We start from the raw sequence: 23,402 nt of genomic DNA, 5'->3' as shown, positions 1-23,402 counted from the left end.
CATCCACTATTAGAAGAGGAAGAAACTAATATATTCTTTGTAAATACTCTGAGGGCCCCTTTCTTTGGACATCTTATTGGAAATTCGTCCAAGAATTTTGCTGATATAGTTAATGCAGGAGAAATGATTGAGATGGCGATAAAAAAAGGGAAGCTAGACGGGGGAGAATCTAGCCGAAAGCCTCCAGCGAGAAGAAAGGATAATGAGGTCAGTAATGTGAAGAAATATGATTCTAATAACATTACAGTATCTCGACCAAAAGCCACTATGTCGTTAACACTAAATCCTGTCCAGCAAGGGGTGAAAGAACCAAGATAGGAAAGGGAAAGGGTTCAATTTGACCCTATCCCCATGACCTATAAAGAATTATTCCAGATCCTGTATGAAAAACATGTGGTGTCACCTTACCACGCTTCTCCAATACAGCCTCCTTACCCAAAATGGTTTGACATCAATACTCAATGTGAGTATCATGTGGGGGTATCGGGGCATTCAATTGAAAATTGTATGGCCTTTAAAAAGTTGGTACAGAGATTAAGACAAAGAAATATCATCAACTTCGGTGACAGCGAGCAGCCCAATGTGGCTCAGAACCTACTGCCAAACCATGCAGGGACAAGGGTTAATACTGTTATTGAAGAAAAAGGGAACGGAGTCATTACCAAAGTCAAATAAGTGAAGTCACCATGCATTGGGTATGGGGGCAAATGGTCAAAATAGGCTGGTTGACCTTTAATGCTAACAAAATTAAGCATGCTTACCCCTACCACCGTTGCGAGGATCATGTCATTCAAAACTGTGATGAGTTCAAGGCCTTGGTTCAAAGGCTGATGGATAGTAAAGATATGGAATTTTACCATGAAGCTACGAAAGAGAAAGAGATTGAGATTTGCGCTTCCGAAGGCACATCCAAGGGAGTTTACAATACTAACTGCCCTTTAGTCATCACACCGAAAGCTCGGACTATGGAAAGGTTAATCCCTAAAGTAGTGATCATGCCTCAGTCGTCCTTTCCTTATAAGGACAACAAGCAGGTCCCTTGGAGGTATGGATGCCAATTAAAGATTGTTGAGAGTTCAGAGGCTACTAAGGAAGAGGTGGAAGAGGTAGGACATTTCACCAGAAGTGGGAGATGTTATTCTCCCAACCAGACCAGTGAACCCGAGAAAAGGATGGTCGTTGATAAAGAAAAAAGGGTTGAGATATTATTGAAAAATTATGAGCCGGCAATTAATGAGCCTGTAACCGAGAATGAGGCTGTAGAGTTTTTAAAATTCTTGAAACATAGCAAATACAACATTGTTGAACAATTACACAAATTGCCAGCTCGTATCCCAATCCTAGCTTTACTATTAAGCTCTGAGGCACATCAAAACGCCTTGTTGAAAATCTTGAATCAGACTTTCGTACCGAAAGATGTACCAGTGGAAAAAATAGACCGACTGGTTGCAAATATTCAGGCGGATAACTTCATCTCTTTCTATGATGAAGAGATCCCGTCCGGAATGATGGGCAATCCCAAAGCCCTGCACATTACCATCCAATGCAAGGGACATGTGTTATCGCGAGTACTAATTGACAACAGCTCTGCCCTGAATGTGATGCCATTAGTAACCTTGAAGAAACTACCGGTCGATAGTACACACATGAGAAATTGCCAAAGCATCGTTCGAGCTTTCGACGGAACAAAGAAGGAGGTGCTGGGGAAGATTGATATTCCTTTAACCATAGGCCCATCAACATACGAGGTTGAATTCCATGTAATGGATATAATGCCCTCCTATAACTGCTTATTAGGAAGGCCTTGGATCCACCAGGCAGGAGTCGTGCCATCTACTCTGCATCAGAAACTCAAATTTATAATTGAGGGGAGATTGGTATGCCTTAATGCCGAGGAAGATATCATTGCTTACATATCTACTACAACTCCATATGTCGAAGTAGATGAAGATGCAGTCGAGTGCTCTTTCAGAGCCCTGGAATTTATTAATGCCACCTTTGTTGCCGAAAGAAAGAAAATTCCAAAGCCTAGGCTATCAAACTGTACCAAAATGGGACTGAAAATGACCCTGGGAAGAGGAGCCAAGGTTAGAAGAGGGCTAGGGAGTCGTTTACAGGGGAATCGTAGTCTAATTTTTTCCAGTTTTAAGCGAGATCGTTTTGGTCTGGGATATCGCCCGACCTTAAAGGAAAAATCGAAAAATGTTCAAAAGAGCCAGGAAAAGAGAAGAGCCAAATTAGTCGGGGAGGATATTAAGTGGGAGCCCATGATTTTCCCATCGCTGCGTGACACCTTCATATCTGAGGGCCACATGTTTCAGGGGGGCCAATCATCTAAAGAGCTTGTTATTGAAAATGCCCTGAGGGATTTGGGTATAAATGTGATATCGGAGGAAGGAATCGAAGACGGAATGGCTATGGGCATCTACCCTACGCCATCAGGCTTTGTGCTAAACAATTGGACTGCAGAAGAATTACCTGTAGTTTACAAAACTATTTCAGAGTAATGCACAAAAAAACTTTCCTTATTGTCTAAACCCTGGGACAATATGTGATCTTCTGTAAGGGGTTAATCTATCTGTATTTTATTTTAATAAATGATGCATTCATGTTAATTCACGAAATGGCAAACATCATCCCTTGCATTTTTTTTCTTTCTTTCTTTATTTATTCATTATATATTATTATTTCATTATATTTTGATATGAGATAGATTCTCTTGTATTTGTATATATATATATATATATATATCCTCTCGTTTGTTATTCTTTCAGGACCTCCGGTATCAATAGTGTGAATGTTAATGACTCTGACCCGAAGATAGATTTCGAGCTGCCCATATGTCAAGGGGAAATTGAAGGTTATGATAATGATCAGGGAAGTGACTTACCTTCTGAACTACTAAAAATGGTAGAGAGAGAAGATAAACAAATTTTGCCTCATGAAGAGCCCATTGAAATCTTGAATCTGGGATCAGAGGAAGATAAAAATTGGCACTATCATATCTGTTGAGGGACGACAAAGTCTGATTGAGTTTCTTCGAGAGTACAAAGATGTGTTTGCTTGGTCGTATGAGGACATGCCATGTTTAGACATTGAGTTAGTGGTACATAAATTGCCAATAAAGCCCGAATGTAAACCGGTACAACAAAAGCTCAGAAGGATGCGACCCGAAATGCTGCTTAAAATTAAAGAAGAAGTAAAGAAGCAATTCGATGCTGGGTTCCTAAAAGTAGCCAAGTATCCGGAATGGGTAGCGAATGTTTTTCCAGTACCAAAAAAAGATGGAAAAGTTTGTATATGCGTCGACTACAGAGATCTTAATCGGGCCAGTCCGAAAGATCATTTCCCTCTGCCACACATAGACACCCTGGTGGATAATACAACTGGAAATTTTCTATTTTCATTTATGAATGGGTTTTCAGGTTACAATCAAATAAAGATGCATCCAGATGATATGGAAAAGACTACGTTTGTCACCATGTGGGGCACGTTCTATTACAAGGTGATACCGTTTGGGCTAAAGAATGCAGGGACAACCTATCAAAGGGCCATGGTAACACTATTTCATGACATGATGCATAAGGAAATAGGGGTATATGTCGATGATATGATTGTTAAAGCTAAAATGGAGGAAGAACACATCGAGAATCTGAGGAAACTCTTCCAAAGATTAAGGAAATGCCAGTTAAAACTCAACCCAAGCAAGTGTACCTTCGGGGTAACATCGGGAAAACTCTTGGGGTTTGCAGTAAGCAAAAGAGGGATTGAAGTGGATCCTGACAAGGTCAAAACTATTCAGAATTTACCACCCCCATAAACACAAAAAGAAGTTCGAGGATTCCTGGGAAGATTAAACTATATCGCCCGATTTATTTCGCAATTAACCGAGAAATGTGACCTTATTTTTCGCCTTCTCCGTAAAAATAACCCAGGGGTATTAAATGATGATTGCCAAGGAGCTTTTGAAGCAATAAAAGGATATTTATCGAATGCTCCAGTCTTAATGCCACCAATATCAGGTAAACCATTAATCCTCTACTTGTCAATCTTTGAGAATTCAATGGGGGTGTGTATTAGGGCAACATGATCAAACTGAAAAAAGAGAAAGAGCAATTTATTACCTCAGCAAAAAGTTCACTGATTGTGAGGAAAGGTACTCGCCAATAGAAAAGTTGTGTTGTGCTTTAGTTTGGACTATCCGAAGGCTCAGGCAATATATGTTGTATCACACTACTTGGATGATATCTGAACTTGATCCTCTGAAATATCTAATGGGTGTACCTACTTTATTTGGAAGATTGGCTCATTGGAAAATCTTATTATTTGAATTTGACATCCAATATGTAAGCCAAAAAGCAGTTAAAGGAAGTGTTGTGGCCGATTTCATTGCAAGTAGGACTTCTGAAGAGTATGAACCACTGAACTTCGATTTTCCAGACGAAGATTTAATGGTTATTTCAATTGAGGAGGCAGTTTCCTCTAATAATGAATAGTGGAAGATGAATTTCGATGGTGCCTCGAATGCTTGGGGCACGGGATTGGGGCAATTCTCGTCTCACCTGGTGGAAAATACTATCCTTTCACCAGCCGATTGAATTTTGATTGCACAAATAACATGACCGAATATGAAGCATGTATTATGGGTCTTAGAGCGGCCATTGAGTGTAAAGTGAAAACACTCAAAGTATACGGGGATTCAGCACTGGTAATTTATCAACTCAGAGGTGAATGGGAAACAAAGGATACAAAGTTGGTGGAATACCGTAAGTTGGTCCTAGAGCTCATTAAAGAATTCGAGAGAGTGACATTCCATTACCTTCCCAGAGAAGAGAATCAAATGGCGGATGCTCTGGCCACTTTGGCAGCAGCCTACAAAGTCAATGAATATTCAAGCATGATGCCTATTACGATGCAAGCTTACGGGTATCCAGCCCATTTTTATAGCATAGAAGAGGAAAATGATGGAAATCCCTGGTATTACGACATCATGCAATACATTAAATATCAAAGCTACCATGAGCATGCCACTGAGAATGACAAAAGAAATGTTCGAAGAATGACGGTAGGGTATGTGCTTGATGGTGATATCTTGTACAATAAGAGTCATGATCAGGTCTTGTTGCGATGTATGGATGCCAAAGAAGCCAGAACGATTATTGAAGAAGACACGAAGGAGTATGTGGTACTCATGCTAATGGACACACAATGGCTAAACAATAATGAGATTTGGATATTATTGGTCAACCCTAGAAACTGATTGTATCAATTTCTCCAGAAAATGTCACAAATGCCAGATTTATGGAGATAAGCTCCACACCCCTCCTCATCAATTGCACGTAATGACTGCTCCGTGGCCATTCTCTATGTGGGGCATGGATGTCATTGGGCAAATTTCACCCAAAGCTTCTAATGGCCATCGTTTTATATTCGTGGCAATAGACTACTTCACTAAGTGGGTAGAAGCGGCCTCCTATGCAAATGTCACTCAGTCAACAGTTTGCAAGTTCCTGAAGAGAGTTATTTGTCGGTATGGGCTACCAGAAAGAATCATCACCGATAATGCCTTGAATTTAAACAATAAGATGATGGAGTCAGTATGTAAACATTTCAAGATTAAACATCATAATTCCACCACTTATCGCCCAAAGATGAATGGAGCGGTAGAGGCAGCTAATAAGAACATCAAGAGGCTCATACAGAAAATGACTGAGACTTATAGAGACTGGCATGAGAAGCTATCATTCGCTCTGTTTGCCTATCAAACTTCAGTGAGGACGTCCACTGGGGCAACTCAGTTTTCTTTAGTTTATGGGATGGAGGCTGTGTTACCCATCGAGGTCGAGATTCCGTCACTACGAGTGCTGTTAGAGGTTAAGTTAGATGAAGCAGAATGGGTGCAAGCTAGGTATGATCAGTTGAACCTGATTGAGGAAAAAATATTAAAAGCTATCTATCATGGGCAAATGTACTAGAAACGTATGATAAGGGCACATAATAAAAAGGTTCGTCCACGAGAGTTTCAAGAATGAGACTTGGTGCTAAGAAAGATTTTGTCAATTCAGAAAGACTTTCGAGGAAAATGGATGCCAAATTGGGAAGAACCTTATGTGGTAAAGAAGCCCTTTTCTGGAGGAGCTTTGATCCTCACCGAGATGGATGGACCAGAGTTACCAAACCCTGTGAATGCTGATGTAGTCAAGAAGTATTCCGCCTGAAAAAAAATGAAAAAGACTAAAAAATGAAAAATGAAAGAAAAAGGAAAGAAAACAAAATGAGAAAAAAATAAAAGAAAAAATAAAAGGAGGGTTCAAGATGAAAACCTGTAAAGGGCGTCTTGAAACTAGAGAAGGTCTCAAGTTGAAAACCCGTAAAGGGCGGCTTGAGAATTGTGTAAATTCAGAATTCGTGCATGGTGGAGCTGAATTAGTTGGGTAACCAGAAAGTAAATGAGATTCAAACACTGGCTTATGGCATTCAATAGTCGGGAATTTGGCAGTATAGGGGGAACTTCACACCCTTACGCATTATCATAATCCTCAAGATCCCCTTGAAAGAAGCTACACTCGGGTCCTCTTACGGCGTGCCAGTTCAAAAGCATTCGTACTATTGATGTTTGATGACGCCTACTGTGTTTCCTTTTGATTATTCCAGTTAAAAGTTTGTCATGTATTCATCCAAAAACTCTTTATTTATAAATAAAAAGATGTTTTTAACCGCGTTGCAAGCATTCTGATTAAAAATAAAAACATGTAGATTAGCTCGGGAAACATGAGATCATTGTGCATTATTGTACAAAAAGTTTTGGAAAATGCAGATATTCCGAAGCTGAAAATGGTTTTAGCATAAGGCTTACACAATGTCATGCCACAAGAAGTTAAAGCCTTGAGTTACACGTGATTGCTCAACAATGTGGGATAACCAAAGAGGTTTTGTCACTGATTAAATAATAGAAGCACATGGGTTCAAAGAGTAAAGAGAATCAGAGTCAGGCTCAACCAAAGAGTTTCCAATTAGGGTTTTTGATCGAGATGAATTGTTGTTGATTTGTTTATACCCAAATCAGTCTGAAGTACAAGGACGTTAACAAAAGAAAATTCTCGTTTGTAAAGAAAATACCCTCAAAATAACTGCATCATTGCACACATTTTAGGCATAAACAGGATCATGACATAAAATGCATAATAATGAGTGCTTGCAGGTTTTTTTTAAAAGAAAGGATAGAGATGTAAAGACCCAACATAAAAATCACCAATTCGAATTTCCATGTTTGGTCGTGGCGAGACAAGCTTCCACAAAAGAAATCACTTCTAAAAATATTATCATCCCGAGACTTTCAGGTATGATGTTTTGGAATCCTCAAACACATACTAATAAAGGTTAATGTTTAATTTCCAAGTTTGATCTCAATTCAATGGATCAACTTTCCAAGATCTGATATTCCCTCCAGAGTAAGTGGAATAGGTCTCTCTTCTCCAAGATCTGATATTCCCTCCAGAGTAAGCGGAATAGGTCTCTCTTCTCCAAGATTTGATATTCCCTTCAGAGTAAGTGGAACAAGTCTGCTTCGATTCAATGGATCAACTTCTCCAAGATTTGATATTCCCTTCAGAGTAAGTGGAACAAGTCTGCTTCGATTCAATGGATCAACTTCTCCAAGATTTGATATTCCCTTCAGAGTAAGTGGAACAAGTCTGCTTCGATTCAATGGATCAACTTCTCTAAGATTTGATATTCCCTTCAGAGTAAGTGGAACAAGTCTGCTTCGATTCAATGGATCAACTTCTCCAAGATTTGATATTCCCTTCAGAGTAAGTGGTACAAGTCTGCTTCGATTCAATGGATCAAATCCCCAGATCTGATATTCCCTTCAGCAAAAGCGGAACAAATCCTTCTCATTCAAGATTTGATATTCCCTGAGTGACAGTGGAATAAGTCTACACTGATTTAATTTTCCTTGAAGAATAGTGGAATGAATGAACATACTCAGATCTGATATTCCCTGAGTGACAGCGGAACATATCCCTTATCATATTTCAAACTATGAAGTTGACAAGGCGAAAAATGCATTGCCTCTTCATATTTTCCCTATTCTTGTTGACACAAGAATGGACAAAGAGGGGCAGCTGTAGACACCTCATTTTTCCACCATTTCCCACTACCCCAATTAAATACCATTTTTTATTATTTAAAAACCCCACCATTATCCCATGTGATTGCATATCATCTTTTAATATCCCCACCATGTATTCATCTCTTCCCTCCACGCCAAATATCACCCATGTGCAGCAGCACCAACTATCTCCACTACAAACACTATCTCCACCAGCAAGACAAGCATAAGTGGATCTACAAGGCAAGCAATGAAGTAATTATTTTAGTCATAAGATATGAAAAAAATAAACAGTGTAATATTTCAGGTATAAATAACCGAACAAGAATCTGTAAAGAGGGTTCGAATCCTTGGATTTTCTAGAATAGCAGTAAAGCAATAAAACACATCTATTCGAAAGGTATATTACGTATTTTTTTAGTATTATTTGTTTATATTCGAAGTAGAACCGACCATTAATAAAAGATAAAAAACAGTGAGATTTGCATGTAAAATATAAAGAAAACCTAGAGTTTAAAATAAAAGGAAACTTACCATAGTCGGGAAAGTCTTCACGGTCGCCGGAGTGCATGAGAAACCGAAAGTTCTAGAGACGTTGGGACTTGTTTTGGGGTGTTTGGGTCATTTTTAGTCGAAAATAACTAGATAGGAGTTTAGATCTAAGCGATAGGGTGATTTTGGGTAATTTTAGGAATTTCGACCACCGTGTGTGGTGGCCGGAGCGGTGGCCGGATGGGATTCGGCGTTGGCTCGTGGTGGCCGGCGAAGGACCGGTCGAACCACGTTGGGAGAGCTTCTCCCTAACTCTCTCTCTTTTTTTAAAAAAAATCTTGATGAAAATAAAAAAAAACCTAAATGAATTGTATATATAGAGGTAATTTAGGGTAAAATTACATCATAAACCCTTCAAACTTTATGCGTGTTTTACAAAAAGGTCACCAGTAAGGACTTAAATTGAAATTTAACCATTTCACGTGTAACTAAATTTATTTTGGTAAAATCACGATTCAACCTTCTTAAGTTTAAGCACAGTTTGCATATTAGTCCTTAAAAGGATTCTTTTTAGTAATTTTTCCTTTTTAATTCTGATAATTTTTTTAAAAATATTTTATTTAGAGCCCCCAATATTTTTACATGTTTATGTTTTGAGCACTAGATTAAGTTTTATTTATTTTATTTCAGTCTTGAAATTTTAATTTGTTGTAATTTGATCACTTTATTTTATTTATTTTTATTAATTATAATTTCAACTTGTAATTTTGAATCTGTTTATTTTAATCCCTTATATTTTTATTTCATTTCAATTTTGGCATGATAATTTAATAATTTATTTTTAGTCCTATAATTTATATTTATTCTAATTTTTTCATGTTGCTTGTATTTTAGTTCATTTAGTCCTAATTAATTTTGCATGATACCCTCATCAGCATCATTGGACTCGATTCAAAATAAATTGATTAAGGGTAATATTCGAGTATTTTAATATTGTTGTAAAGTGACTGTCTTAACAGATAAGAAAGTTACTTTCGATAATTTTAAAATGAAAGTCTATCCCGCCAAGTGACACCAATTAAATCGAATCCATTTTATAAAATTTGGGGATTGAGGAAAAGATCGTATTCTTTTAATTAAATTCATCGAGAAAAGACAGTTAGATCGAATCTATGGTCTCGTCTCTTGATATTTAATTAATTGAATACCCTTATTCTCATTAAATATTGGTAAAAATAAATAATTAAACAATTGTTTGATAGTTTTTTTATTTTTACTTTTGCATGTGTTTTCAAAAGGTTTTCAAAATAATAATGTTAGATTATAAATAAATAAATATTATTATTTTATCTCTAAAAAATATTTTGGGTGTTATTATTTTGAAATTTAGAATGAAATTTTAATATTTCTTTATTTCGATTGGAGTAAGAATTGATTGCTTCAAGGTATGATAGATTATTTCTTCTCGATAGGAAATAATTAAATATTATTATCTTTCATCCAAAATTTCAAAAAATTTTATTTTAGGGGATCTTAAATTAAATTAAACTCAAACTTGTACATTTTATAGCAAATACAATTAATTAATCGACTAGGTACCAATTTAGGGCGTTGTGGGGGTGCTAATCCTTCCCCACACGTAACCGACTCCCGAACTCAAATTTTGGTAATACAGACCCCAAGTTTGTCTTTTTAATTAAAATTAATATTTTATTAAAATGACAAATATTTTTTTTGGTTCCCAATCACACCCTAATAAAAGATTGGTGGCGACTCCTCGAACCACGTTTTATCACAAACCGGTCGATACAAAAATCATTTTTGAAACGGGACCACCCCTTTTCTCCCCCGGAAAAAGACCGTTTCGACATTTATAATTTGTAAAAGTTGAAGAATTATGTTGGGAATAATTATTTGTGGAATTGAATAAGTGTTTCGAGAAGTTTGAAGTTATAATGGAGTTATGAGTTAGGTTGATATCGATTTAGTGATCGATTTTATTTTATAGATTTTCAAGTGTCAAAATGATCTTATGTTAGAATGATACTAATATGTAGTTAAACATTTTGTGTAATAATTTGGTATTTTCAGATTTCAATAAAACTAGAAATCCGAACGATTTTAAAGGAAATGAAAAAGCTCGTGACTAGGATTATTGTATACAAGTTCTGTAGTAAGGCAAATGTGAGTGCAATTTTTAGATTTAATTCTTATGATTGAGGATGACTTGTGATAAGTCAATCTCACCTTGTTTATTTTCAAAGATAAGAATTATGTTTTGATTATGTAATTATATCTGTGATATTTTAATAAGTTTTATGAGGGTATGAACTGCCCATGTCACATTTTACGAATGTGAATTAAATATATTTATGATTCTGATATGATTTTATTAAATGATTACGAAATGAACTAAAAATCCCAATGTATGTTATATGGAGAGTCATAGGTACAATTGGCATGCCATGAGGTGGAGTGATTATCTGTTCTGATTCTGATATACTGTGGTGTACCGGAGTGTACACTAGTACATATATTTTGATCTGAATGCACTTGGTGTGCATATTGTTATTTCCGATGTGATAGCACTGTGTGTGCTTATCTGTTCCGACTCTGATTATCTGAGATATGTATTGCGCACACTCGTCTGACTCACGTACCTTATATTCTCTTAAAATATACTTTGAGCTACAAAAATGAAATATGAAAGTTATGAAAAGTGTATCAGTAAGACATATGAAAGTGATTATCATGTGCAGATCATCTATAATACCAATATCAGTAAGACATCATTGAATTTTCTTTTGACTAGTATTGACATGTATAATTATGTCAGTAGTTTCTATTTATCGTATTTATTTTAAATAATTTGTAATAGTAAACTAGAACTATTTTAGTTTATTTTACTTAGATTAGTTTTATAAGAATTTATGCATGAAAATAATATATTATGTTATAATGTTTTTAAAAGATTTCACGAAAAGACATGGTTTAGTAAAATTACTGATTAACAAATAAATTTATTTTCTTGTGACAAAGAATTAAATTAGAGTTGAGATATACCCTAAATAGATTTTTAAAGTTAGAATAAAAATGTTTTCAAGTGAAACAAATTTTTAGGCAATTTTAGTTCAGTAAATGTTTTTAATTTGATGTGAAATATTTGACTCGTATATCGAGATGTATACAGGTTAAGGGTGTTACATTTATTGGTATCATAGATATAGGTTTAGCCGATTCTCGGCCTAAACCGAGCCTATAAATGTCGGAAATATGTACATGCCACTAGGATGTCAAAAATTATTGATATGGTATGGTATGATGATTTTATTTATGATGCTGCTCCTTACTAATATAAATTTGTGATTGTATTTATTTGTCGGGTTCGGAAGGCGTAAAACAATCCACCGAACATGAGGGAATAGTAACGAGGTAGAATATGTACCTCAACGATAGGGAGTACAGATACATCAGGAAGTGTCAGCTCCAAATTAGGGAACATTTTAGAAGCTCTAAGGGCTATCATGGCTCGATATCAGCTAGCTGCAGCACCTTCATTTCCTCTGCCTTCACTTCATCCTTCAATTTTGAGAATATCGGTTTTGAAAGAATCAAAAAGTTTAGGAGCTGTAGAATTTAAAGGTGAAGTAAACGAAGGCCAATAGTGGCAGATATGTGGCTGAATGATGTGGAAATAATGTTGGACATTCTTCACTGTTCTGATGATGAAAGATTGGATGGAATAATTTCATTGTTACTAGGCCAGACTCGTATATGGTGGACGAACATGATGATACATATTCCTCCAAATCATATCACTTGGTGATTTTTCCTAGAAGTATTTTAGAAGAAATATATCAGTGAATTTAATAAACTTGCTCGATATGCCTAGGAGATGGTTCTCACTGAAAGAGACATATGTTAGAAATTTATTTGATGCCTCCACCCTAGACTCAGGGGACTGCTATTGACTGCAAATTTGACCACTTTTTAAGAAGTGGAGAATAAAGTAAAAGATTTGAAAATGACACAAAATGAGAGTTATATTATAGAGCGGAGATGACAAGCTAAAAGATCAAGAGCGTCATCCTCATTTCAGTTTAAAATAGGTCGAGGTATTCGGTACCAAAATAAATCTGAAAGTGGTATTTTCTATCTTTATGATGAGCATGTGTTTGTTTTGATTGATCCGGGTTCTACGCATTCCTATTGTTAGTTTTGAATTAGTTAAAAAATAAGAATATCCCGTTAGAACCCATCAATAGTAATATGATAGATGTAAATCAATTGGGCCATAGTGCTAGAGTTACACATATTAGTAGAAATTGTTCGATAAAGATTAAAGGGTTGTATTCCCGAAGAATCTTTTTGAGTTACAGTTTGACGAGTTTGAGATTATATTAGGCATGGATTGATCATCTCGGCATTATGGTTGGGATTGATTGTCGCATGAAGCGATTATTTATAAAAGATGTAAAAGGTACTGAGATAATAGTAAGTGGAGAAAAAAAGCGAAATCTTTGCCAATGTGATATTAGCAGTGATAACAATGAAAATGATGGGAAAAATTGTATAGTTTTCTTAGCAAATGTGATTGATACTCGAACATTTGAAATTCAATTGGAGAATATTCCGATAGTTAGAGAATTTCCAGATGTAATTGCTAATGAATTACCCGAATTATCTTTTGATCGAGAAGTAGAGTTTAAAATTGATATTTTCCCGGGCACTACACCTATTCCAATGGCTCCATACATGATGTCTCCAACGGAATTCAGAGAATTAAAGGCCCAATTACAGAAGCTACTTGATCGAGGTTTTATTAGACCAAGTGTATCTCTGTGGAGTGCATCAGTACTTTTTGTTAAAAAAGAAAGATGGATCGATGGGATTATGTATAGATTCTTGCAAACTGAATAAAGTGACAGTAAAGAACAAATACTCTTTCCCGAGGATCGATGGCCTGTTTGATCAGCTCAAGGGTGCTTCAATATTTTCTAAGATTGATCTTCGATCAGGGTATCATCAGCTAAAGATAAAGGAGAAAGATATTCCAAAGAAGGTTTTCAGAACTCGATATGGTCATTATGAGTTTGTTGTGATTCCATTTGGACTGACCAATGCTCTAGCAACATATATGGATTTGATGAATCGGGTATTTCAGCCGTATTTGGATCAATTTGTGGTTGTGTTCATTGATGATATTTTGGTGTATTCTAAGACTAAGGAGGAGCATGACGCACATCTCCGTATCGTCCTACATACGTTGCGAGATAAAAAGTTATATGATAAATTGTCAAAATGTGAATTTTGGCTGTCAAATGTCACCTTTCTGGGACACATGATTTCAGTAGAAGGAATTAGAGTATATCCTAAGAAGGTGCAAGCGATAGTGGAGTGGAAACCTCTGCAAAATGTTTTGGAAGTTCGAAGTTTCTTGGGATTAGCTGGATATTATCAGAGATTTGTGAAGAAATTTTCAATAATTGCATCTCCACTTACCAAGTTATTCCGAAAGGATGTACCATTTGTCTAGACTGAAAAGTGTCAAATAAACTTTGATATGCTTAAAAAGATTCTGACAGAGGCCCCAATATTAGTGTAGCCAGAGTCAGGAAAAGAATATGCAATCTACAATGATTCATCCCATAATGGTTTGGGAAGTGTTCTAAAATGCAAAAAGGTAAAGTGGTAGCCTATGCTTCAAGGCAGTTAAAGACACACAAAAAAAATTATCCAACACATGATTTGGAGTTAGCAGTTGTAGTGTTTGCTCTGAAGATATGGCGTCATTACTTATATGGTGAGCGAAGCTACATTTGTACAGATCATAAGAGTTTAAAATATTTGCTCACTCATAATTAATTAAATCTAAGGCAAAGAAGATGGATGGAGTTTCTCAAAGATTATGATATTAATATTGATTATCATTCAGGGAAGGCTAATGTGGTAGCTGACGCACTTAGCCGAAAAACCTTTGTTGCTATGAGAGCATTAGATGCACGACTATCAGAAGATGAAAATGGTGTATTAATTGTAGAATTAAGATTGAGACCTTCCCTATTAGATTTAATCAAGGATCTTCAGAATAAAGATAAGAAGTGTCTAGATAGAATGGAGCAAGCAAAAAAATGACAGATTTTGAAATTAAGTCTGTTGGATGTTTATATTATCGCAATCAAATTTGCATACCAGATGAAGAAGAATTAAAGAAAGATTTTCTTTCTAAAGCTCATTATAGTCCTTTGACTATGCATCTAGGAGGAATTAAAATATATCAAGATTTAAAGAGTCGGTATTGGTGGAAAGATATGAAAAGAGCTATCACTGAGTTTGTTTTTAAATGTCTAACATGTCAGTAGGTAAAAACAGAACATCAAGTGCCTTTGGGGTTATTACAACCTATCTCCATTCCTCAATGGAAATGAGAACGAGTTACCATGGATTTCGTAACATGTTTACCTTTGACACCCAGTAAGAATGATTCGATCTGGGTGATAGTGGATAGATTGACAAAGACAACACACTTTATCCCAGTTTGAGAAGATTATTCTATGAACAAATTTGCTGAATTATATGTCAGAGAAATAGTACGACTTCATGGAGTACCCATTTCGATAGTTTCCGATAGAGATCCGAGATTCACTTCGAGATTTTGGAAGTCTTTGCATGAGGCATTGGAACCAGACTAAATTTCAGCATATCTTATTATCCTCAGACAGATGGTCAATCTGAGCGAACTATTCAGATACTTGAAGACATGCTAAGGGCGTGTGTTATTGATTTCAAAGGATCATGGGAAAAGTATTTGCCTTTAGCAGAGTTTGTTTATAACAACAGTTATCAATCGAGTATCAAAATGGCTCTTTTTGAAGCATTATATGGAAGAAAATGTCGAACGCCACTGAATTGATATGAATTAAAAGATCGAGATATAATTGGTCCAGATCTAATTAAGGAGATGGAAAACAAAGTGAAGATCATCCAAGATAATCTCAATATAGTTGTAGATAGACAGAAATCTTATGCTGATTTAAAAAGAAAAGAGATTGAATATCAAGTAGGTGATAAAGTATTTCTTAAAGTGTCACATTGGAAAAAAATTCTGAGATTTGGACGGAAAGGGAAATTGAGTCCAAGATTCATCGGGCCATATGAGGTTGTAAAGAGAGTTGGACTAGTAGCTTATCAGTTGGCGTTACCTCCCGAGATGGACAAGATTCATAATGTATTTCATGTATCGATGCTTCGAAGATATCGATCTGATCCTTCACATGTGATTACACCAGAGAAAATTTTGATTCAGCCTGACTTATCATACGAAGAGGAGCCAGTAATGTAACACCCATAATCTGTATAATTATACCTATACAGATTATAGATGTCAATCGAATTTCGAAAACCATTTTCAATTCAAAAGTGATTAAAATTTATTTTCTTTAAAATGATAATTGATATTATAAAAATATCATTCCATATAATTTATATTTCATTATAACAAATTTAATTCAAAAGATTTTTTTATATGAATAGTACCGTGAATAGTGTACAGTGGAGGAATCGGTTCCCTTAGGGGGAATTCGTTCCCCTTTTACATTCTGGAAATTTTTGCTAAAACGTGGTTACTGTTCATTGCTACAGTAACTACGACAATAAAATTCAGCAATATATATAAAACTCATAAAATTACCATTTGTTTCTAAATTTGTTTAACAAAACAAATAAACATTTATAATTACATGCCACTAATAAATTCAACATTTCATCTTAGGATGTCTTACTGATATTTATATACACTCCTTGATGCTTGATATCAACTTGAACTCTTTATTCCTCAACTGGCTTTTTACCTACGCGTGAAAATCATCACGCGCTAAGTATATACTTAGTGAGACAATTAAAACAATAGACAATACAACACAATTCATGCATGAATTTCCATGTCAAAATCAAATCAACATAATATAAATAAAATCATTTTTATTCACCACTATTGCCCACAATTCTCAATCTATGAGGAACCCGGTATAGGAGTGAAATATTTCACAAAAGTGCTGAGGTCGAGCATTGTTCACCTAATAATGCACCGTAGTGCTGAGGTCGGGTTTTACCCACCTGACTTGTACTATGTATATTATTTGACACTATAGTACTACTTAATTCTGCAGCTGCTAGACTCTATGACATGCCATTAATACCACTGAACCTCAATAACATATTTGGGCATATAGTCATCAATTAAATCATCCATGGAAACGTATAACCATGAATAAACATTAGTGCAGTTCATACCCAAAATAACATCTATATCAAATCTCATATTGATAAAACAAGGTCGACTTATCACAAGTCTTCCATATGATGTATAAAACATCTATGTACACGATGTATAGAACATCTATGTACCATATCATGCATGTATTGCACTCACCTTGACACTTTATATAGTCCACAATATGATCCTCACTAATTGTCCACAATAAAACCCTTTTCTATTTGACTTGCTTCGATTACAAATCAATCACAATCTGTATTAAATCACAAATTCATATCAATACTTATGTTAGTATTGTACTAACATAAACACATCTCATAACAATTCCATAATATACTTGGAACTCATTTTCTACCAAGTATTTAACACTTAATAATTCCTTTTTAACAATAACATAAACTTTTCCAATTACATAAAATGGGCATTCACCATTTTATCAGATACATTCATTTAAATTCCAAATCAACAATTTCCAGCATAGTACATCAATTATACAACACTTATACAACAACCCCTCAATTTTCCAGAATTTACGAATTGATCTCCAACTTTTCAAAAATTACAAAATAGTCACTAAATTTTATAAAGCTTGTATAATACTTCCTTCATCATTTCCAACCCATATATAATTTTTCCATAATTATTCTTACTCAAATAATCCATGGCCAAAACTTAAAGAACAAGTTTTAGAAAGATTAAACATGTTTTAATCATCATACATACTTGAATATGAATCTACAACATGTAAATCATCAAAATTTATCATCAATTTCATGAATCCTATCATGAACATAAACCCTTATATTTGGGATCTTTGAAATCCAACAAGATTAGAAAGCAATATTGGTACCAAATGATAGCATTTTTCGCTTAGATCATTTTCCTATCTCACGACATAACTCCAATTCCAAAGGAATTAGCTCAAAAATTGAAAATAAAATATTTTTCTTACCTTGAAAGCTTTCTCACGTCCATGGAGAAGAGAATAACACTTTGGCATGATATGTTTGATTGATATCATGCTTATCATCCTTTAAAAAAATATTTAAATCATTAACTTGGAAAATACCAATTTACCCTTAATAAAACTTTATAATCACCATTAAACCAAGATACATATCCTTATCATCTTCAAAATCAAATAAATATCAGCCTTGTCATCTTTTAATAGTCAAATATGAACAAATTAGTTCTTATCTTACCGATTTGCCCTTGCAATTTTCAAAAATTTCAATCCAGTCACTTTAATCAAACAATCAAAATTTAACATGAAATTAAACCATTAAATATTATTTCTCAACATTTTTAAAAATGTGAAAATAATATTTTTATTACTTATTTTCGTGACCCAATTGTATTTTTTCTAAAATTACATTTTGGTCCTTAACTTTTCAAAGTTTATACTTTGGTCACTAAACTTTACCAAATTATAATTTGGTCACTAAATAAATCCATTTATGGAATAAAATTCTTTTTGGGAAAATTAACACTTAATTCCTTAATTTTTCCCCAAATTTTCTACTTTGACCATCAAACTTTCAAAATTTACATTTTGGTCATTATCTAAATTTTTGGGGTATTACAAGTAAAGATTTTAGCACATGGAGTTAAAGAACTGAGAAATAAGACGATTCCATTGGTAAAAGTTCTCTGGCGAAACCATAAAGTTGAGGAAGCAACTTGGGAACAATAAGAAGATATGAAGGAAAAGTTTCCTCATCTATTTAATGCAAGTATATAAATACGTATAGAAAATTCGAGGACGAATTTTATTTAAGGGGAGAGGAAATGTAATACCCTAAATTTTGTATAGTGACTAAAATATAAGTTTTTGAAAGTTTAGTGGCTAAAGTATAAACTTTGAAAAATTTAAGGATAAAAATTGTAATGCTTAAAGTTATATATTTTAGCCTGTAAATGAACAGTTTGGATTAAAACATAGATTTTAGTGAGAATCATATTTTTGATACGGGAATTATGTTAAAAGCTAGAAAGCGGTAAAGTTTGATATTGAAATCGGATAATCGAATTGAGCCGAAATTTTACGAAAATTTGAAGGATGTTATAAAATGGTTGGAAATATTATTTTCATATTTTAGATCAGAGAAATTTGGCTCAGAACAGTGCAATTTTTCAGATTTGACCGAACAGTGAAATTTTGGTGACTAAAATGCAATTTTTGAAAATTGCATGGTCAATTTCGAAAGTCAAAGTCAAGTTGTATCATCTTTGACGAAGGAATATTTATTGGAAGATAAAACAATAACATTTGGTAATTTTCAAGATTTATTAAGGATAATTTTGAGATTTTTCATTAATTGAATATTAAATTCAATTAAATTAAATCTTGCCAAGTGTATTAAATATTATATATTAGAATATTCAAGATAATGAAGCCATTTTCAGCTTCTTTCTTCACCAGGGACGAAAATCTCAAGATAAAGTAGGTAAGATTTTTATTTTCATTTTTGAAGCTATTTTCTTGAGAATTAGACTTTGGTGTAGTTCGGAAAAATGTTATACGTTCAATTCGCTACATTTTGACATGAATATCACTAGGGTTTATGTTCAAGTTCATATTGAGTTAATGAAGGGGATGTTGATTTCTTGTGTTTTAGGGGTTATGAAGAGTTAAGTGATTTTAAAGAATTGGTTGTAAGAATTGATTAAGAACCTAAGGATAAAGTTAATGAAAACAGTTTAGATTTTGAATCTGGCAGTGAGTTTGAAAATTTACCAGAAATTCTATAAAAATTATTTGGAGGTGATTCATATATATTGTGTTTGTATATCAATATAGTTTTGTTTAAAACAAACGAGAATCAATTTCAAGGTGTATACATAAAGATATGAATTTTTAACCGATGAGAGGTCAGAAAAACGGGCAGCAGATTCTGCACAAAACAGATTCTGTCGGTCAACTTTGAAAATTCACCAAAAATTGTACAGATTGAATTAGAAGGATTTATTTATATGGATAGATTCGTATTCGAATATAGTTTTCAAAATAATAAACGGAATTAAAATCCAGTGTGTATATGAATACATAATATTGATTCTTTAAAGGTAGTGCAAGTTGTCTGAATATGGAAATTTTAGAATTTAAGTTGAAATGATATTAGAAGTATTCTATGTGATTTGGGAATTCATTTGGATCAATTTGGAAGCATAGATAAGAAAAAGGACTAGTTTCCAAGTTTTGAGAATTGTGAGACTTTATTGCAAGAATGTAATTTTTAAAAGGTTCAATGCTGATTTTTGGTGCTTGAATTGCTGGAAATTTAATTTGGAAAGTTGATTAGAGTTAAATTGCAAAATTTGGAATTTTTAGGTGGGAATTCGAAAAGCCTTGATAATATAGGGATTTGGGTGTTAATTTTTGAATGTAAAAGTATCATTTGGGTGAGTTAGAATAATTCTGGAAATTCTGGAAAGTGTGCTTATTTTGGAGTTTAAGTATTAAATTGGGATTGAATTTCAAGTTTATCAAGTTGTAAGGTTGAAATTGAAAAGTCTAAGAAAGTTTAGAATGAAATTATAAGCTTTTGAGTGTTGAAGTATTGATTTGAACTTTTATTTTAGTTGCTGGAAAATTTTATATGTTTAATAGGAAATGATCATAATAGTGAAGAGCTATTACGAAATTAAAGGAAAAGTTGAGTTGAATTCTAGAAAGAATTTAAAATATGTGGTTTGATTTTATAATTTGTAAAAAGTTTAAGAATCATGTTGGAAATAATTATTTGTGGAATTGAATAAGTGTTTCGAGAAGTTTGAAGTTATAATGGAGTTATGAGTTAGGTTGATATCGATTTAGAGATCGATTTTATTTTATAGATTTTCAAGTGTCAAAATGAGCTTATGTTAGAAAGATACTAATATGTAGTTAAACATTTTGTGTAATAATTCGGTATTGTCAGATTTCAATAAAGCTAGAAATCCGAACGATCTAAAAGGAAATGACAAAGCTCGTGACTAAGATTATTGTATACAAGTTCTGTAGTGAGGCAAATGTGAGTGCAGTTTATTTATTTAGTTCTTATGATTGAGGACGACTTGTGATAAGTCAACCTCACCTTGTTTATTTTCAAAGATAAGAATTTTGTTTTGATTATGGAATTATATTTGTGATATTTTAATAAGTTTTATGAGGGTATGAACTGCTCATGTCACATTTTACGAATGTGAATTAAATATATTTATGATTCTGATATGATTTTAAATTTAGTTAGGTCTTACGTTTTCTGTCTATATGTAGAGATTTTTACGCAAGGATGTATTTGCAATGATTACTTCCCATTACAGAAGCGCATATGAATATTGCATATGAAGACTGTTCAACTATGTTTATATTTATTTATTTATACATGCATTGCATTTTATATTTATTTTTAATTTGTTGACTGCCGGAGGTCTTCCACGGAAGCTACTCCCAACCTGACGTTGGGGGCAGCCTACTACCCTACCTCCCCCTTACCCCATTGCATATGGGAATAGGGTTTTGTTGTTGTTGTTGAAATGAACTAAAAAGCCCACTGTATGTTATATAGAGAGTCATAGGTACAATTGGCATGCCATGAGGTAGAGTGATTATATGTTTTTGATTTTGATATATTGTGGTGTACCAGAGTGTACACTAGTATATATATTTTGATCTGAATGCACTTGGTGTGCATATTGTTATTTCCGATGTGATAGCACTGTGTGTGCTTATCTGTTCCGACTCTGATTATCTGAGATCTGTGTTGCGCACACTCGTCTGATTCACGTACCTTATATTCTCTTAAAATATACTTTGGGCTACAAAAATGAAATATGAAAGTTATGAAAAGTGTCTGATTATAAAAGAATATGAATTGATTATTCTATCTGATCTGATTTATTATGATTTTGTGAAAATCATCAGATGATTCTTTTCAGGTTTCTGATAAAGTTCAGCATGAGATATCCGGTTTGAAATTCTGAAAGTTTGTTTATTTTATTTTAAAATAAATTTATATATACTTTGATACTTTATTTATTTGTTCTCACCTTTAGTATTATTGCCTCACTAAGTTATACTTAGTGCGTGATGATTTTCATGCGTATGGTTTGATTGAGATACAGACGTTTTATGAGGAGCCTTCCAAGCATCATGTGCAGATCATCTATAATATCAGTATCAGCAAGATATCATTGAATTTTCTTTTGACTAATAGTGGCATGTATAATTATGTCAATAGTTTCTATTTATCGTATTTATTTTAAATAATTTGTAATAGTAAACTAGAACTATTTTAGTTTATTTTACTTAGATTAGTTTTATTAGTATTTATGCATGAAAAGAATATATTATGTTATTATGTTTTTAAAAGATTTCACGAAAAGACATGGTTTAGTAAAATTACTGATTAACAAATAAATTTATTTTCCTGTGACAGAATTAAATTATAGTTGAGATATACTCTAAATAGATTTTTAAAGTTAGAATAAAAATGTTTTCAAGTGAAACAATTTTTTAGACAATTTCAGTTCAATAAATGTTTTTAATTTGATGTGACATATTTGACTCGTATATCGAGATATATACGGGTTAAGGGTGTTACAACCCGAATGCCAAACGAGCCTATCCCAATGAACTTTAGCTCTATGCACCTCGCAACTCATTCCATATTAATCGTAAGGAAGAGAATGAGTCACCCAACGAACTAAGGATCATACCTGCTTTAGTTCGAAGATGCAAAAAGGCACCTCCATGTCCAGCTACAATTCTAGGGGCATGTGATCTGCCAAAAAGAATTGGCATAATGTAAATAAATACCCCTAACGTTTAGCACTATATGCATTTGTGCCCAAATCGTTTTTTTGGAGCAGTTCTACCCACAACGTTTAAATCTGATTCAAAAGTCACCCCCGTTGGATGGAAACCGTCAGTCAACTGACGGTCAACGACTCTAGCTGACTAAGCAAGCACAGGTAGACAGTGATGATGACATGGCATGTCCACGTCACTAATATATACCGACGTGAAATTGACATGTCAGCAAATTTTTTTTATTTAAAATTTTAATTTCAATTAGATTTTTGCACCAATAAGAGAGTGACACGTGTCACTCTCCTACTGATGTGTATTGGCAAAAATAAAATAAAAGGCTCTTATTTGAGTGGAAGGAGAATCGAACATGAGGCAAGGGCATGAAATAGGATGGCCAGGCCAAGCATGTTATTCAATTATATATTTAAAAATATTATTTAACCCATATTAAATCCAAGGCTCCATCGATATTCCAAGGCTCCGTTTCGGTTCTCATCTTGACCCGAACTTCTGATTTCTTGGGGTACTTGAAATCCTACGTGAAGGAGGACGATAGGGTTTTGATATTAAAGTTGGTCGGTGGGCTTTGCGTGGCGGTTTTTTGCTTGGAATGGCTCGTGTTGGGACTTGGTTTTGTGTTGAGGTACTATGCTTTCGTTGAAGGTCATCAAGGGGTCGTTAATGGCGGACAATCGTCGTTTCAGGGGAACAGGAAAGTTCAAGTTTAA

At 34.1% G+C, this 23,402-nt stretch overlaps 1 protein-coding gene across 1 annotated transcript; it reads left to right on the top strand.

The window, feature by feature from the left end:
- The first annotated feature begins 707 nt into the window (after positions 1-707).
- LOC120170071 lies at positions 708-23,402 on the top strand. Its single transcript, XM_039178102.1, has 2 exons — positions 708-2,447; positions 23,220-23,402. Exons 1-2 carry the CDS (start codon positions 708-710, stop codon positions 23,400-23,402), a joined length of 1,923 nt encoding a protein of 640 aa, XP_039034033.1.

Source organism: Hibiscus syriacus, unplaced genomic scaffold (genome assembly GCF_006381635.1).
Source record: "Hibiscus syriacus cultivar Baekdansim isolate YM2019G1 unplaced genomic scaffold, ASM638163v2 tig00111772_pilon, whole genome shotgun sequence".
NCBI classification, from domain to species: Eukaryota; Viridiplantae; Streptophyta; class Magnoliopsida; order Malvales; family Malvaceae; genus Hibiscus; species Hibiscus syriacus.
This window is presented reverse-complemented; position numbering and strand designations above follow the sequence as displayed.

Coding starts and splice junctions, on each gene's coding strand:
- LOC120170071 (XM_039178102.1), top strand. CDS start 708: ATGGTCAAAATAGGCTGGTTGACCTTTAATGCTAACAAAATTAAGCAT. Junction 2,448..23,219: donor ACCCTACGCCATCAGGCTTT/GTGCTAAACAAT, acceptor TCCTACGTGAAG/GAGGACGATAGGGTTTTGAT.